At 41.9% G+C, this 19,736-nt stretch overlaps 1 protein-coding gene across 1 annotated transcript; it reads left to right on the forward strand.

Annotated features, from left to right (window-relative positions):
* Positions 1-15,070: 15,070 nt before the first annotated feature.
* On the forward strand, positions 15,071-15,758 carry LOC149015889 (uncharacterized). Its single transcript, XM_089156624.1, has 2 exons — positions 15,071-15,438; positions 15,578-15,758. The coding sequence occupies exons 1-2, from the start codon at positions 15,071-15,073 to the stop codon at positions 15,756-15,758; spliced, it is 549 nt and encodes a 182-aa protein (XP_089012750.1).
* The last annotated feature ends 3,978 nt before the right edge of the window (positions 15,759-19,736 follow it).

Here is a 19,736-nt window from a genome sequence, read left to right on the forward strand (position 1 = left end):
ACAAAAGACGGCACGAGAAGACCAGAACAAGACAGTAGAGCAAGCGGCAGACCAGATCACAACCAGGCACCAACAGCCAGAACAGAAGACAAAGGAGGGCCAAGAAGCCAGGTCACGAAGACAAGGAGCCCCAGATACACGAATCAAGATACCCAGGCAGACACGAACCAAGAACCAGATGACAAAGGAACGCAAGACGAAGACGACGATTAGGGAGGCCAAGAGGAACACAAGAGACCCGATGGTACCCGAACCACCAAAGGAAACAAAACCGAGAGGGAGGGGAGGGGGCAAGACCAACAACGACCAAGAGACCAACCCAAAGGGGGAGGGACCGAGGGACCCAAAGGAACACGAGGACCCCCCAAGGTCAAGAACGAAGGACGCAAGAAAAAGGAAGGAGGACCAACAACAAAAGAACAGCAAGAACGAAACAAAGAAAAGAAAGGGGGAAGAGCAACAAAGAAGACCAGAGAACACGAAACAAGGAGTAAAGACCCAAAGAAGCACCAAAGGAGAGAAGAGCGGAGCAAGAGGGGAAAGGAGAGGGGAACGGACACACGGAAAAGGGAGCGGAGAGCCGGACACCCCAAACGGGAGACAACAGGAGCAGAGGGGGAGGAGCCCGAGGACCAAGGAGGGGAGAGACCGAACGACCGGAGCAAGGGGAAGGGCGCAAGACGGAACCAACCGGAGAGGACAGAAACAGGGGGGCCAAGGTAGGGGCAAGGAAGACGGGCCACGGGCGCCAAGACGGAACCAACCCGGAGGGGAGGAGAGCCGAAAGGGAAACCAAAGGGGAGAGCCGAGAGGGACAGAGGACCAGGGAAGGAACGGAAAGGACGCGGGGACGAGGAAGGGGACGGACGACGAGTAACAAGAGAAGACGAGGCAGGACCGAAGGCGGACAGACCAAGGAGGAGAGAGGGGACAACCCAGCCAGGAAGCCCGAGGGAGCGGACCCAACCAAGAGATGAGGAGAGACCAAAGAAGAGGGCAGACAAAGCAGGCAAAGAGACAGAAAAGAGAGAAAAAGGCCAAAAGCAAGGGAAGAAGAAGGAAAGGAGCGAAACAAACAAGGAGACACGGGAAACAGACGGCGAGAAGAAGCGCAAGGAGAAGAGAACGGAAGGGAGGGAGAAAACACGAAGACGCGAGGGAGGAGAGAGCGACAAGAGGGAAGGCCGGAAGAGAAACAAGGGAAGAAAGAAGAACAAAGACAGAGAGGGAAGAGAGAGGGAGGGGACGAGAAGGGGGGGAGAGAGTGAGGGGAGGTGACGGGGGGGAGGAGGGTAGGGGGGGGAGGATGTGACATCTGTACACATCCTCCACTTCCCATTTGCCTTTTTTACCATTACCACGTTAGCCAACCAAGTTGGGCATTCAATTGGTTCTATGAAACCAAAATTCTTCAGTTTTTCAACTTCGCCCCGAACGGCTTCATATTTCTCAATGGAGAAATTTCTTCTTTTCTAGATCACTGGTTTCACCTTCGGATCTATCCAGAGTTTGTGCTCTGCGACAGCCCGATCGATTCCTGGCATGTCTTCGGCAGACCATGCGAATACGTCATTATTCCATTGAAGAAATAACTTCAACTCATCCTTGAATTCCTCCAGCTGCTCATACCCGATATAAGTAATCTTTTTCTCATTCTCGGTACATAGTTGGATTTGTTTCAGCTTTTCCACTGGCTCGGGCCTTTGCATTTCTGCTTCTTCCCGATCATCTCGAACTTCTATAGGTAGGGCAGTCACCTTCCTCGGGCCCTCCTTGTCTTTTAAATAGGCAACGTAACATTGCCGAGAGATCCTCTGGTCAGAGGAAACTTGACCAATTCCCATGTCAGTCGGGAATTTTATCTTCAGGTGTTTCGTCGAAACAATAGCACCTATCTTGGATAAAGATGGTCGCCCGAGGATAACATTATAAGCTGGCAGTTCCCGAACCACCAAAAAAATTGATTCGGACGGTCGTCTCCTTAGGAAAACTTCCAATAGATAAGTCCAACTGGACAGATCCTTCCGCCACTGCAGATGATCCTGCAAAACCATATAAATGCGTGGATGAAGGCTCCATCAAGTCCTCATCCACCTTCAGCTTTTGATACACTTCATAAGAAATTAGGTCAGCTGCAGACCCTATATCAACCAAAACTCTATGCACTTCTCGGCGTGCAATCTCTACCTTGATGACTATGGCATCATCATGAGGTAGACAAACGCCTCTTTCATCCTCCTCGCCAAAGGTGATAGAATCTTCACCGTTTGGCTTCTTCCGCTTCTACGTCTCTCCGGTTCCGATAAATTTGGATTTTGTCTTTAAACTCCGGAGTGATTCGGGCTATGGTCCTCCGAAAATTGTAAGGATCGGTGATCGAGTAGCATCAATCACCTCCTTGCCTTTCTTAGGCCTCGGAGCCTCCTTTGATCGTTCAGAACTAACCGAACCATCCCTTTTAGGGGCAGCCGCCCGTGGCTCACGTGGCTCCTCCCTTCTTCAGCTAACAAAATTGGACAAATGTCCCTGAGATATTAATCTCTCAATATCTGCTTTTAGATGACGACAATCATTTGTATAATGACCATAATCCTTGTGGAATCAACAATATTTTTCTCGATCCTGCTGCTCTCCAGGCTTCAAAGGAATTTTAGGTGGACACTTCAAAATATTTTGCCTTTTGATGATATTTAGAATATCAGCCCAAGGAGCATTCAATGGAGTATACTCACTTTTATTGGGAGATCTTTGCCGCCAGGCCTGAGATTTTCCAACCCTATCGCGAACATTCTTCTTCGGCTTCTGCTTTTGTTCAGGAGCCTTCTGTTCCTTAGTGGAGGCTTTATTGTCTCCTTGGCGCGCATCTAAGATCTCCATGACTTCGGCCTGCTTTTGGTATCTCTGTACCAACTTAGCATAAGTTGCAGGCATATCCTGTAGTAATAGCTCCAGGAGTCTTCGGTTAGTGAGTCCAGTGAATAGAGCAGTTTTGGCTACTTGCTCATCCAAATTCTCTATCTCCATCGTCACTTTGTTGAATTTTTTCAAAAACTCTCTGATCGATTCACTCTTTCCTTGTTCGATGGTAAACAAGGTTTCTTCCATTTTCTTGACCTGTATTCCACTCTGGAATCGCCCTATGAATTTGCGTGCCAGCTCATCAAAGTTTACGATCCTTCCAGATGGGAGGTTCGAAAAACCACTTTTGTGCTGCTCCGGTTAAAGATGAACCAAAAACCATGCATAGAATTTCATCAGAATTACCTGAAATTGCCATGGTCTGTTGGTAATAGCCAATATGGGCCGTTGGATCTCCGGAGCCATCGAATGTAGAAAAGGTAGGCAAGCGGAAGTTGTGGGGAAACTGATATCCCGCAATTGGCTCGGCAAAGGGGGTCTTCCGAATAACTGAGTATATATCCTCAGTTATCCTTCCCTTAGCCAACTGCCCTAATTTTTTTTTATTGATATTGGCCAATTCCTGACCAATCTGAGTCGGGTGATCTTCAGCAATATGATCACGACCCCAAAAAACATGATCTTCTCGAGCTATTCGATCATCACGAACAGCCCGTCCATCACGAACATTCCTCTCATCGCGAACTGCTCGATCATCACGAACGGTTCGTCTGACAGTCGGAGAGTGAGTCCTCACCCCCGTATCCAACCTTGTATTTGAATCGGTTGTACTCTCCTGTGGTCTGTCGAACCGATCGTCCCGCCTAGGTTGATCATCAATTCTCCTAGGCCCTCGGTCACCTTCTCGAAAGTTCTAACCGATATTCCGATCTTCGGCCAATCTTTGATCACGTGGCAATGCACACCTCCCTGAATTGTGATGATCAGGTTCTTGTGGTAATACCACTCGTCTGGTGAGCACGCGGAGTGCTTGACTCACCTCCAAGAGTTGAATCTTCATCTGATTCAATTGATCTTGGAATGTATCCGGAGGATTATGTCTTCCTTGACCACCATCTACTTCAATAGGTCGTTGGCTTCCCTGGGGAATGTCTGGATTATTCACTTTAGGGATTTGAACACCGGAATTGCGTTGTGCAACGGCTGCTGCCGATCTAGTCACCATGGCTTTACAAGTGTTTCCCACAGACGGCGCCAAATGATGCGTCCAAAATCTGCTCAGCCCTTAGATCTCCTCGTGATGACCTGCAAAACGAAAGCGTCAGACGTGGCCCGACCGCTGGGGTCGGGAGTCCACCACCGAAGGCTAAGTCAGTTGATGAACTTAATCACAAATGGCTTTGCTAGAAGCACAGAGCTAAGGAATGAAGAACTGGGAAAGGTGATCTAGATCGTAAGCCTCTGATAGTTTACGTCTACCTGTGTGTATGTGAATTTGATTTTTTTACCTCGTAAGCCAGTGAGGTTTATATAGAGTGTACCTTCAAATCTCCTTCGTTGGATGTACTCTAGCCTTCTTCGGGTAGTCGTTGGATCTTAACAGTTAGATCCGTTGAGCGATAGACTTCTACTAGTTTGGACTAGTAGAGGACTCCTGAGATAACCTCTAGGTTATGCGATGATTATCCCTTCGATAATGATAAGCAACAGCCATCAATTTGAGTCTGCCATCATTAGGGTAATTAACCTAATCCATAAGTGGGATTAGGGCGTGCTTGTAGCTGAATTAGTTTTCTTCCTCAGCAAGCCATCTTCTGGATCCGGTTCGATCATATTTTCTCCATATCAGTACGGTATATACCAAAACTATTTTTTGGAATTCGGTACGGTACAATTTTGATTTTAGCATACCGTCGGCATGTACTGAATTATAGTACCAAATTTGACACCTTTATATCTAGGTTGGGTCAGACCCAATTTAAAGCCCAATCCATTTTGACATTACTCCTGGGTTGAGCCCAATTTAAGGTTCAGTCCATCTTGACATTACTCCGGGTTAGGCCCAATTGTTATAAAGAAAAAAAAAAAAAAAAAAGATTTAAAATTAAGAAAGCTTAGATTGAAAGTATACTATATGAAGAATATAATATATTTTTGTTCTTCTTCATATATTGTAAATCTAAACATTTAAAATATTAACTAAAAGACCAAATTACACAACCAATATCATAAACACTCTTAGGTTGTAACTGAAGAAGATTAGAAGAATGAGTTTTTATACTGAAATTATACCGTACCATATACCAAGCCGTACCGTTTTTTTCGTATCAATTTTATACCAAAATTGTACTGAACCAGTTTTTAAAAATACCGTTTTCATATCGTACCGTTTTTTCTTGTACCAAATTTATGCAAAAAGCATACCGAACCGTTTTTAAAAATATCGTTTTCATACTTGTACCGTATAAATTCGGAACGATACTATACCGTACCAAATTGACACCCTTAATATTTGTTACTGCCAATATATTTGGCTTTCTTATTTTCTCGGTGTTTATAGGATATGCCATCTCAAAGTCATCCTTCAACTTATCCGCTTCCTCTACCTCCCTTTGAAAATACAGGGAGTGGAGGTTACAAGTTATGACTTTCAACATTAAGTTTTAAAAAAATAAATAAAACCACACTGATAACTGGTGATAGGAAGTTACCATTTAGTGAGGAAAAAAATCTAAATTATTTAATAAGCAGTTCAAATTTAATACAATAGATTTAATAGTATAATTTTTATAAGTGTTCAGCCTAAGCTAATCTCACAGCCATTCAATCACATTTGTGCCATAAAAATAAATAAATAAAAAATCTTAGACAACCTGTGTAGTAAGAATGCTCCTTTTATTTCTATTGGTAGTTAATAATATAGAATCTTACTGGGTATTTTTCGGAATACAAGAACCTAAGAAGATACAAAGGAACCTAAACTATTTTATTTCATTACATTCATATCAAATCCTACAGTTTAGATGCTATGTTTTGCCCGAACTTGTGATAAGCTTCTATAATTAGAACAAACCTTCATATCTTCTTCACCCTAGTCTTTGACTAATAGGATTGAATTGAATCTATATTTCAAGATTCAATTCAATCTTCTTTTTTTTTTTTTTGGGTGAATAGATTCAATTCAATCTTATTAATGTAAAACTCTTTTTAAAACAACTTCTCAAGTAATTCTTTTTTAAATTAGTAGATCAAAGAAAATTTTAATTTTCTTTATAAAAAAGTGATGGTAGAGTTGGAGTTGATATAAAGATTATTTTGATGGTTCAAGTAATAAGTTTGAACCAATTAATATAAATCAGCTCAACCGAAAAGAAATAAACTAGTTGAGCTAAAAAAAAAGCAAAGATAAGTTGGGAATTAAAAAAAACCATCATGGGAGAAGGGGAGGTGACAATGTAGATTTATGGGGGAATCAGAAGTTTAAGCAAGGGAATTTTAGTAAATAAAGCCTAAGAAAAAGAGAGTGAAAGAAATTTGCTCTAGAAAGAAAAGGCACCTGCCCTAATATGCTCTTTCAAGCAAGGTTTAAAGTATTAGTCCATATCGTATCATATCGTATTGGTATCGCAAGCATTCGATAAGATACAGGCCGATTTTACTATTATTTCAAGTCTTGTACATAATAATTCTTCAATTGATCTAAGTTGGTCAAATGCTCCAATTCTGGCCTTCCATATAAATGAGAGATCCTGCATTTCTAGTGAGAATCTAGGTTATCCTTGTCACACTCCACCCAGCCGGATCTGGTCATACCCGAATACCCGTGGGGGTGATCCACCGTAAGACCTAGGTTTAGTGACAACTCCATACAACATGTGATATAGTAAAATCAAATGAACAAGAATAAATCAATTTTCAAATATAAAATTATCAAATCTTAAATAATGATTACAAACATCCTTTACTTCAAATCAAAAGGTATAACATCAGAGTTTTGAAAAGAAAATCGGATAGTTTTCTTCGCAATGGAAAATACACAAGACTAATTCTCTAATGGTAATAATCTTGGTGCTGGCATGAAGCTCCATACAAGTCTACTTCTTCTTCAGTTGCTCCCTCAAGAAAGTCTGCCGACGACGAATCCTCCACTTGGGAAGGGTCCTCATAATTTGCAGTATATTCTAATTGAAAGAGACATATAAAAGGGAATAAGTTCAACAAAACTCAGTGAGGTCAACTCAACATCATATCATGCATTCGTTCACAAGATTCCACACCAAACATAAAACATGAATATCGATAATATAATTAATGATAATGATATGATATATGAATGATTATGATATTATGCTCTTAACTCCATCATGAAGTCTCTATGGTAGACATGCATTAAGTTTATACACCAATCTCTTTTGGGCAGTCTCAGTCACTCTCCCTCAACAAGAGACGTCTATTGGGTTCTCCGCGATTGTTGGGTAAAGTCCTGTCAAGCCATGGTTGGGGTACAGGTCACCACTCTCTCACATCACCATTTGGTATGAGATTTGGCGTGTGTCAATGATAATCCTAGGCCCAATGCAAAGTCATACGGTCTCATACTACATATGGTTCGAATAACTCCCCACATGCCTATTTCTCTTTTGGTTCGATACCTTCCCACCTATGAATGGAATCCTCAACAGGAGGCATCTGTTGGACCCCATTCCTTAACCTAGTGGTCATCCACATATAATGGACAAGATGCTCTCCATGTCCTCCTAGGAGCCCTTATCTATTATATGCAACCCTACCTATCATGATGATAGTGGGCTTGCTTGACACTCAGGATGTGAAACCCAGCCCTAACCTTGACCCGAAAACCTTGTTATTTGTAGGTCCGATGACCCGAAGTAAAGTAAGAAGTCAGCTTTGGGCCATCCCAGTAGAGGACTTGGTGTCTGGCTTTGAATCCATGAAGGTTGATGATGAGGTTCTATTTATGGAAACAGAATCCTGATGAAGATCTAATTAGTTGATGGACTTGGAGTGCTCTCTATCTTGGTTTGAAGGCATTTCTACCTACTAGGTAAGTCACTTGACTTGTGTACAAAACCCCTTTAGGTTTGGATTTGATCTGGGCCTTCAATTCCCTGTTTTGGCCTTGTCTGTCATGTCGCATTGGTCGACCGATTGTCGGGCCGATCGACCAATCCACTCGACCAATGGGTGTTGTCTTTGGCAATTAGGTTGATTCTTGCTCTATTTAAGTCTAACCTCGAGTCCACTTCGTATTTGCTGCCTCCAAACCCTCGGAACGAACCAAAGACCTCTGCAAGTCATCTCTCTTGCATCCTTGGAGTTTTCTTGGCGGATCTTCGTCGGAACTCTTCTTTTTGCATCAAAAGGTATGTCTACTCTCTCTTCTTCTCCTACATCTTTGTTTTTCTTTCCTTTTTGAGTTGAGACAGTAGAAGAGATGCAGCATCCTCTGTTGCAAACATCTCTGAACATGTTCTCATGATCATCCTAGGGATTTAAGGCTAGAACAATGATCTTAACCATGATCATTGCAAGCTTTTGAAGGATTCATGATCAAACCATGATTTAATCTCGTTAATTTCCTAATCTGAATTCTGATCTCTTTGGATCTTCTTTCATTGATCATGTTAGTGGTTAATGGTTGTGTTTTCTTTCTATGATCCATAATCCATAGAATTCTAGTTGTTCTCTTCTACCTTACTATGTGTTCTTCATGATGCATGATAGTACATATATGGTAGGTTTTATTTCCTTATTTAGATTTATGCTTCTAAGCCTTATTCCATGAAGACCTATGCATGTTTTCATGTTTTCATTACCAAAAGCAATGATCCATCCTCCTATAGTTCTTGTCTTTGTTTTCTATTTCAAAATTCATCAAGATCCATGTTTGATTTATTTATGGTAACTTTTTGTTTCCTAATTTGGATCTTGATACCTTGATTTGATTAGTGTTTTGAGGTCCCCTATATGTTAGAATACTACTGATGTAGTCTACCCCTTGATTAGTACCCTTTTGAACCATCAAATTCGGATTTCATATCTCAAAACTCTGATTTTCTAAGCTACTGTCTGCATTGGTCGACTGATTGGTCGACTGGACCACTCGACCAATCCACTCGACCAATGAGTACAGCAACTCCAGAATTGGTCTATGTTGGATGTTTTGGTATATATTCTGTTAGGGATCTTTCCTAATATGTTGTATATACTTGTTTAGGACCTTCTTCTCAAGTTTGCCAAGATCTTACTTGATTTCTTTGGATTCTTTGCGAGTTATAAAAGGTAAGGATGGTTATTTCCTTAATTACATAGATAGCATGAATCTAGTTTCTATATTTGAATATCATTAATATGTTTCCTAAATTAGATTCTTACAATGATATTCTACTGTTGCATAACTTTGATTACAGTAGCATTACTTATTCATATTGAATTGATTCATGTATGATTTACTTACCAATGTTATACAAGTGATTGTTATACTGATTTCTTTCCATATATGGAGTTACCATATATGTGATGTTATGAATTGATGCTTGTGTATGCTTAAGTATGGTTTGGAAAGGAGAGGTGTCCTTTTGACACTTCTGTCCTTGGACTACTACGGGAATATTATGGGATGTTTCCGGAGATGCCCTCTGGACACCTTCCTAAACTGTTGGATGACATATCTAGGACTGTCTAGTAGTGTTGGGCTAGGATGTCCCGTTATGTCAGACCCTAATCGGAGGGGTATTGAGACCGAACGACCCGTGGTAGCAATGGGGATTCATGGGCGCTCAAGACCGGTAACCAACCCGTGAGAGGACAGGAATCACATTGTGGGGGCCATTTATTGGTAGGGTTGCATATGGTTAGACTTGGGCTCACGGGCGCTTAAGACCGGTAACCAACCCGTGAGAGGACGTGAGAGCTTCCCGTTTACCATATGTGGATGATCAATAGGGTTGATGAGTCCGTAGTCCGAGTTGGTCGGTGCCATAGGATACGCCGACTCTAGTGTGAAGGATACCGGAAAGGATCGTCGGGGACGAGGAATGGAAGTATCTGGATCTCGACTTGATGTAACCAAGTAGAAGACTTGCATTTGGCTAGGTTTTACCCCGACATGCGCCCAAGACTTATACCAAATGGTTGTGAGAGAGTGTGTTGACTTAACCCCCGCCAAGGTTTGTCCCGAGGGATGAAGGACCCATTACCAATCGGCTGCTCAAGACCGGTGAAATGATCCGTGAGAGAATCCAAGATATCTTAAATGGTTGAGGATGTGAGTGGACTTTCCTAAAGAAGTACGGTGCTATGACTTAAAGCATGTCCGCCAATAGAGACCAGCATACCCCGAGTTAGATTCATTCATTCATTGTTTGTCTCATATCATATTGCATTTATGATTGTTCCGGAATCCCGCCATTTATGTTATTATGGATTTTAATCGCCTTTACCGAGTTTCTTTGAAACTCATTCCTTTATTGTACAATGTTGTTAGACTATCCTGCAGTGTACCGAGTTCTATGACGGTCCCTATGAGGAAGCGGGCAGGGCGAAGAGACATATCTCCAGGAAGGTGATTGCGGTTACCACAATTACTCCGAAGATCCCACGGGTGGTTATGCTCCGTACGATGCTTAGTCCGACCATTGAGTGGAAGCGTCCTTGTGCTATTTATGAGATCTACACCTACAAGGATGTCGTCTACAAAGTGGAGAATAATTTAGTTACCCAATGTACTTGCTACTGGGATTAGCTTTTATCTAGTTTATTCTTTCGAGCTACTTTTCCGCTGGATGTAAAGTGGGATTTTTGCTTCACTTTACTTATCTGTTTGACACTCTGATTATATCTATTATTCCGATTCATTTATGATTCAATCTTTCATTATTGGATCCATGATTTATCTTCCACACTCTTGTTATGATTGTTCATGATTATGTTATTGTTTATGTGGGAGGTTGATCACTCGATACCTGATCTTCGGGCTGTGGATCACACTCTCGGGTATGCCAGATAGGGTACCGGCTGGGAGGGCGTGACACAGGACACAGCCACTAACATCACAAATTAACCGGCTTCAATACCCCCTGCCGGAAGAGTAGTAGTACTCATGAGGTCACCTAGCCAAACACTTCTAGACATACCCTAGGTATGTCAACCAATAATTAGGGAAAGCGCCAAGGGGCACCATAGGAATGTGTCTCATACAACCTCCTCTGGTGTCCAATGACAGAAACGCTAAAAGGGCATTCCCCATTCCCCAATCACAATCTAGGCAATCACATAAGGTCACTAGGGTAATAGGCGAACCCACAACCCTAGTTTGCAACTTAAAATAAAAAAATAATCTATCAACATCATCCATATATGTTTCAATAATTTAAGATTTAAAATATAAAAGAAAATCTCAATCCATCCAATCTCATCCATCTTAAATTCTCATATCACCCTTCAAAGAATATTGAAAAATAGAGTAAACATATTTTCTTACCTTTCATTCATGAAAAGTCCCACACAAAATCACAAGATAATAAATGCTAAAGCAAGGTAAATATCAATAGTGAAAATTAATTAACATAATTAAACATGCAAGATAAGGTTAAGTATTGATACGGAGAGATTATGATCAGACCGGGTTCATACCTGGTCCGACCCTCGACTCCGGTCAAGACAGAGAGAACCGACTCGCTCCCGAGCGAACTGGATCCAGAAGATGGCTTGCTGAAGAAGAAAGCTTATTCGGCTGCAAGCGTGCCCTAATCCTACTTATGGATTAGGGTAATTACCCTAATGATGGTAGACTCGAATTGACGGCTGCGGATAATCATTATCGAAGGGATAATCATCACATAACCTAAAGGTTATCTCAGGAGTCCTCTACTAGTCCAAACTAGTAGAAGTTTATTGCTCAACGGATCTAACTATTAAGATCCAATGACTACCCGAAGAAGGCTCAAGTGCATCCAACGAAGGAGATTCGAAGGTACACTCTATATAAACCTCACTACCATACAAGGTGAGGGGATCGAAAAGAATACTATCTGAGACTCAGGTTCAAATACATACTGATAGACCTAAACTATCAGCGATCTGCTATCTAGATCACCTTTCCCGGTTCTTCATTCCTTAGCTCGTGCTTCTAGCGAGCCGTTTGTGATTAAGTTCATCAACTGACTTAGCCTTCGGAGGTGGACTCCCGACCCCAGCGGTCGGGCCACATCTGACGCTTTCGTTTTGCAGGTCATCACGAGGAAATCTAAGGGCTGAGCAGATTTTGGACGCATCAAGTATATTCCTCACCTTTCTAGTTAGTATAAGCTCTCCAAAGTTCCACAAAGTCACACTCACGAGTCGGTGATTACAATAAAAATAAACCTAATCATGTAAGAAGATTAAAAGACACAAAGTAGAAATCAATTGGATTTTAATAGAGTTCCCAAAATCACCCAAAAAAAGCCTAATCTATCAACTAGGTTCAAACCCGCCATTCTCAACCTAATTTTGGCAAAAATCAATATTTCCCCATCGATTCAAAGTCAAATCAAAACACAACTTTGGGAATGTCTAATTTGTGGCAATAGGGTCCTAAGGGTACCTTCATTTGATCTAATTCGTTCTAGATCAAAAGGCCCCTAATTTGGCTCTCCGCATCGCCTCGCGGGCGTCTTAGAGAGTCAAAACGCAAAATCGTTCGCAACGATTCGCACAAACCACTTTTAAACTAATGAGAAACATAAATATAACTAAAGACAAGCATTAAATAGACCTAACATGCATTAACTACCCTAATCTATCATTATTGGGAAGAACACCTTACAAAATCAAGCTTAAAGAAGAAGGTTTAAGGATTCTCACATTTTCTAACAATTTCACTATGATTTGGGTGCTAGCACGCTTCCGAATGGTTAGAATACCTTCCTTCCCTTGGTTTCTCCTCCTTCTTTAGCTTCAGCCTCGACTAGCATTGTAAAATGTTAGTATGAGGGAATGGGAACTCAAGGGAATGGGAACTCAAAATAGAGTTTTAAACAGTAAAAATCCGATTCTGCCCCGAAGCTGGAAAATGGTTGGGGGTTGGGGCGATCGACTAGTCCCACCCAACCGGTCCATGTTGACCCCTCAAATGGACTCCGATTTTGGTGATTTTTTGTTTGATGGAAAGGTCTTTCGACGATCTTCTTTTGGATACCTTAATCTCGTCAATTAGACTCTCCATCGCTAGTCTATAGGCGTGCCAAAATTGCCCTTTTAACACCATCGTGATTAATCTTCTCTCTTCTCTTAAACTCTAGGAGAGTTGTTGAGCCATCTCTAGGTCCATCCACCAACATTGGGTCCATTTCCGAACCTTCGGGCTCTACATGAATGGCCCATAGTTGTTGTCGACTCTAGGCCCAGTTCTCGGTCTTGAAACCACGGGTTAAAGGGGTAGAAATCCGGGGGATTTGACAATCCTAAACAAGCAACATTAGTTTGGTTAGAGTTTTCCTTGTAATTCCTAGATGGGAGGTATTTGTTCCTTCAAGTTAAAAATTGAAACACCTAGATGGTGTCAATTAACCCTTTGAGATTCAGCCTGGCGGGGGGGGGTGGCATGGGGGGCGGGGGGGGCCCCCCGGGCCCCGGGGGGGGGCCCGAGGGGGGGGGGGGGGGGGGGGGCCCCTGGGGGGGGGGGGGGGGGGGGGCGGGCGCGGGGGGGGGGGGGGGGGGGGGGGGGGGGGGGGGGGGGGGGGGGGGCGCCCCCCCGGGGGCGGGGGGGTCATTGCTCGGGCAATTATTTGCAATTGCGTTTGCATTGTCTACTCTTTTTTGTTATCTTTTCATCAACTTGGTGCAACTCTTCATGCATAATCCTTAGTCATCTTGCCTCTTGGTCTTGCAATAAGTACGTCTCCACCTAGGCGGTTTGTCCTCCCATCCTCCCTCACTCATATAAGGCCTAGCACGGGGCCTACCCGTGTACCATCAACAGGCCCTATGTGAGTGTGGGAGAATCATAAGATGGCTTGCCCGAGTGGAGAGGATATAGACTCATGTTAGGCATCGACATACCCTAGCATCCATGTGCTTCATGCTCTAGGTATGCCCTTCCATATTCCTAACTCTATATTAATAGAGAAGTAGAAAATACAAAGGAATTTTTTTGGTTAATAGATATATGAGAGTTTAAAATCCATCACAACATCATTTGTTGTGGTTTGGAAAATTTCATAAATTTTCTAAATTTGGATCCTCTCCATCCAAGTTTTTCGTCTATCCAACAGTTGAAGGGGCAATGCGTGGATAGAGAGGATGGCAACCATTGGATGCAAAGGCGAATTTGGAATCAATCTGTTTGGAAGCGAAATCTCACCTTTTGAATATGGACTGATTCCATTTCAGCCATTTCTAAACTAACAAAATCTGTTTCAGCCTTTGCATCCAATGGTTGACATGCTCTCTACTCACATGTCGCCCATCCATCAGTTGGATAGAAAGGACAAATGAGTGGCTTGGAGAGAGAGGATCTGGATCTGAATTCTTTGGAGGGGATGAGATTTGGATTGGGGAGAAAAATTGTGGAAATCCCTACATCATTTCACATAAGGTGGGTGAAATGACTGCATTGCCCCCATTACAAACAGAAATGCCCACTCTACTGGTGCTTAGATGTTTTTCTTATTGGCCCCCTTGCACTCAAGGGCCATGCTCCCCCAGAGAGAACTCTTCCCATAAGGTTTAAAGACTATGGCAGTCGCATGCTCCATTTCTTTATGATAATGCAGATTGATTACTATAGATAACCCAAATGCTCTCCAATAAATTCAAGAAATGGTTCTTCCGGGATAAAAGGTTTTAGCAGATCACTAAAATGCATGAGTTTCTTTTTGTCCAAATTCATATCATCAATACATAGCAGTACAATATTATTGTAGAGAGTACTCTTATGTTACCTATACACAATAACAATACTTCTAAGGCAGTTGGATATAGTGCCAAAGTCTTTGCCAGATTATTTTCTTCTATAGCTAGTACTTAATAGAGTTTATTGTTCACAAATACTCTGTAACTAACTTAGATCTAGTATTTAAATCTTGTATAAATGCAACTTCTACTAAATGATAATTGTTCAGTTCTATCACGTGGTATCAGTTGCTTTTCTTGCTCCTGTGAGCTTAGGGTTTTCTTGATCCTGATGCCTTCATCTTCTTCTCCTTCGATGGGATCTTCTGGCTCGATCTCACCGAATGTTGCTCCTTTGCTTCCACTGAAGCTTGGTCTGTCCAATTATCCACTCTGGAAGGCTCAATTTGTTCCGCTACTCCGTGGTCATGCTCTTTACGGTTACATTGATGGTATGTTTCCTCGTCCAATTTCTTCTTCTGATGCTCCTTCTAGTGAGTCTTCCGGTTATTCTTTGTCTGAAGATTCTACTATTGCACATTGGGATCATCAAGATCAGATTATTGTGAGTTGGCTCATCTCTTCTCTGTTTGAAACTGTTGTTGCGCATGTTATTCAAGCGGCTATTGAATGCGATGCTTGGGATAAACTAGCTTGCATTATGTTCCTTCTAGTCATACTCATGTAATGGATCTTAAAGATCAGTTGTTTCTCTTGTAGCATTGATCTGAATCCTTTTCTGAGTTTCTTCAACATGCTCAGTCGATTGCTAATGCTTTGGTTGCAATCACTGAACCAGTTGTTGATGAAGATTTGGTTCTAGGTTTCTTCATGGTTTTGGTAGTGACTACAGAGATTTTGCAACTCCGATTCGCCTGCGTCAACCTCCGGTGAATTTTGTTGAATTAACCAGCCTGTTTGTTAGTCATGAATGTTTTCTGCGTTCTGTTGATTATGGCAGTCCCTCTGTTCCTACAATGCATCAGCTGCTATTGGCTCTGTGAAATCCCACCTAACCCTAATCCGGAAATTCATAGTATAGATCCGAAGACCCGAAGTGAAGGAAGAAGACGGTTGTGGGCCATCCAATTTGAACCCTTGAGGTCTAACCTAGAAAACTTTAAGGTTGTTAATGAAGATCTTAGTATGGAAACATCGAGTGAGTTTGGATGATGATGTGATTAGAATGAAGTTTGACTTGAAAGGTGGACCAAGATATAGTATTGACACCTTTGGAAGGTCCTACAATGCTAGGTAAGACCCTTTTCTTTGTTGGAAAAGGACCCAGTGGAGTTTGTGGCTTCTGGAGATCAAAACACCTATTTTTGATCTTACTGGCAAGCTTGGTCGCTCCAAGCGACCAACCCTGACCAACCAAAGGTAACAGAGGCAGTTTGGTCAATTCCCCGAAATTAGGTTTTTGGAGCCCTATTTAAGTGTTTTGCATTCTATTTCATCCCATAATGTTCTAAAGCCTCTGGAGAACATGGAAAGAACCTTAGAACCTCCTCTTTGAAGCCAAGGAAGATCCCCAAACATCCGTCAGAGTTTCTCATCGAATCTTCTTCTACAAGGTTAGTAATCGATTTGTTTCTCTCTAGATCTTTCTCCCTCTTCTATTTCTACCCAATTTTGTGATTGTGAGGAAGGTCTCATACCATTACCTTGACCTTCCCTTATATCCCCATAATTTCAAGGTGAATCCCTTTTCCCTCTATCACTTTGTGAATCTACTGTGGTTTGATTTTGAGGGGAAATTCTAGGGTAACCTTCAAGAATGGGGGTATCCATTCAAAGACCTTGATTTCTATATTCATGTTAGACCCTTCCCAATGCCAATTATTGATTTTGAACTACTGTTCTTTCTTTCCTATTGTGAAACCCCTTTCTCTCTAGTTTTTACGTGAGATACACGGACTGATTTCGGTAAAAACCCAATTTTATGATTTGATTAGAATTATATTCCATTGACCATGTTTGATGCTTGAATCATCATATATAGTCTTAGTATGTTTTTGTGGAACTCCCCTTCTAATTTCGGAGTAATCGAACTTCAATTGAAGAAGTTATGACCAATTTAGGGTTTCTGTCCGTACAATAGCATGTTGGTTGCTTCAAGAGACCAAGCCTAAATGACCAATAGAGTCAGTGACAGCAAATTTTCTCTGTTTTGCTTTTGTTTCATCTCTAATCATTAGGGTTTGTTCTTTATGTTCTTTACATGTTTGCTTAGGGTTATTTTGGTGATTTTGGACTTGCCCTTTGACCTCTTTCTCGAAGTTTACAAATCGAATTCATGGTGGGTATGTTCACTCATAATTTACATACTTGCATTCTATACTTTGTTAGATTGTGTTTGCATACGTTAGTTGCTATTTAGTATACTTTTCTATGATGTATTACTTCTGTAATTATAGTAGGCTATTTATGATTTGATTTACATAATGTTATTGGTTATGAATGATGTGATTATATTGTGATATGTATGGAATCATGATATGATGTGATTGCCTAGGTTGTGGTTGTGGAATGGGGAATGCCCTTTTGGTGTTTCTGTCAGGACACCAGTGGAGGTGGTATGGGACGCTTTCCTATGGTGCCCCTTAGCGTTTTCCCTGACTACTGGTTGACATACCTAGGATTGGTCTAGAAGTGTTTGGGTAGGGAAACTCCTGTCATATCTGGCCCTATCAGAAGGGGAATTGAGACCGAGTGACCTGTGGTAGCAATGGGGATTTGTTGGCGCTCAAGACCGGCAACCAACCCGTGAGAGGACTCAAATCACATTGTGGGGGCCATTCATTGGTAGTGTTGCATGCAGTAGACTTGGGCTCATGGGTGCTCAAGAGTGCGGGAAGCATGAGAGGACACAATAGCTTCCCGTTTACTATGTGTGGATGACCAATAGGGTTAAGAGTCTACATAGTCGGGAAGGAGATGGTGACTCTAGGGGGAAAGATACCGGAAAGGATCGCAGGAAGCAAGGAACGGACGTATCTAACCCTAAAGTAGATGTGACTCAGGAGATGACTTGCATTGGGCTAGGTTTAACCCTGACATGCACCAATACTCATACCAATGGTGGTGAGTGATAGTGTTGACTTAAACTCCATCCATGAAATGTCTTGGAAGGATGCCTTGACCCAATTACTGCGGACAACCTAGAAGACTAGGAAGGACAAGGGTCATCATACTAATGACTACCACATGTTGAAAAATCGAGATCGAAAAGTTAATAAACGAAGGCTACTTCAACCATTTGGTCAAGTCTAGGCGTACTAGAGACAGATCCTCTCAAAAACGCAGTAGGACTTTGCCCAGGGATAGAGAATATGCTGAAGGAAAGGCTCCAACAACTCCCAAGAGATGAGGATCTCGCCAAAATCAATACTATCTTTGGGAGGTCTACTCTCGATTCACTTCAGTAGGCTAAGAGGACCACTAGATTCATAGGCACTATCGGGCCCTTGAAGAGTTCCCAATTCATCCTTTTTGAGGCCATAACTTTCTCAAAGAAGAAGCTTGTGGACATACACACTCCTCTTAATGATGATGTGGTCATCAAAGTCAAGATGGCAAATCATATGGTCTACCAAGTGCTAGTGGACACAGGCTCGTTAACTAATATCCTCTCACTAGAAGTGTTTTGTCACCTCAAAATTAATTCAGAGGCCTTGACGCTAAATGGAACCCTCCTTTATGGATTTGCTGGGAGCTCCACCACTGTTGAAGTAATAGTTAGCTTGATCTTAAAGTTGGCACTTATCCTGGGCAAGTAACCTTGCCGACCATGTTTATGGTTGTCCGAAATATTTAGGCATATAATGTTATTTTGGGGAGATCAACTTTGAGTGCACTGGGGGACATAGTATCACCCCAGCACATGATGATGAAATTCCAAACCAATGAAGGGGTTGGAATTTGTAAAATTGATCAAAAGCAGTCTTGAAATTGCTATCTTGACTTTCATCAAAAAGAGGAGGACTAGATGCAAAGAGGAGAACCTATTGAGGAACTACAATGAGTTCCCCTAAGTCAAGACAACCCTTCTCGAGGAACCATGATCGGTTCCGAAACAAGTAAAGAATTCAAGCATAAAACTCTGATGTTTTCATGTGTCTTGGTATAGAACCTCTATTCGAACACCAACTGAAGAGACACCTTTTAAGCTACTTACGACACCAAAGCCTTAGTTCTAGTTGAGGTGTTGGTAGGTTCACTCAAATCAACTCATTATGATGCAAATGCCAACGAAGAAGGCCTTAGAGATAACCTAGAGTTCTTGGATGAAGTTCAAGGAGCACTTTACAAAAATATAGCCTATCAAAAAAGAAATGCTAAGCACTACAACTTTAGAGTATGCAGCAAGACTTTTCAAGTAGGTGACTTAGTTCTCCGCCAAACTGGTGTTTCTAACCCCAGGGGCAAAGACAAGTTGTCTCCCAGATGGGAAGGACCCTAGTTAGTTGTTTGGGAGCTACAATCGGGGACTTACCAGCTTACTAATATGGAGATAGAAAGAGAACTCCCTCACGAATGGAATTTCGTGCATTTCAAGAAATCCTATCAATGAAAGTTTAGACACTCGTCGGAAAGGACTTGTCGTACATACTCTCTGATCTTTTTTCAAACAATGATTGGTCGAATGATATCGGGTATGTATACTTCGCAAATTTTTTGTGGCAATTTTCCTTGAATAACGCACAGGTCCTATTAATAGTTGCCAAAACCATCACTTCATTTAATGAGTCACTTCAAGGGACTCTCAGCACTTTGAGTTCCTAGATGACAATTTAGATAAAAGATATTTGGAAAAGTCAATCTTCGGAGCTAACACACGAAGTTCAAATCTAAAGACTAAGGGGATTGGGCTGTATCAAAAAGATTTGAGACTTCCAAACCAGTGCAAACTGTATGAACTAGGGTCAACCGGGTTTGGCTTAGTCCTCTCTCCAGCCGCTTGGCTCTCCTCAAATTTAGTC

The sequence above is a fragment of the Hakea prostrata genome, chromosome 5, assembly GCF_041222555.1.
Source record: "Hakea prostrata isolate BN-2017 chromosome 5, UWA_Hpros_2, whole genome shotgun sequence".
Lineage (NCBI taxonomy): Eukaryota > Viridiplantae > Streptophyta > Magnoliopsida > Proteales > Proteaceae > Hakea > Hakea prostrata.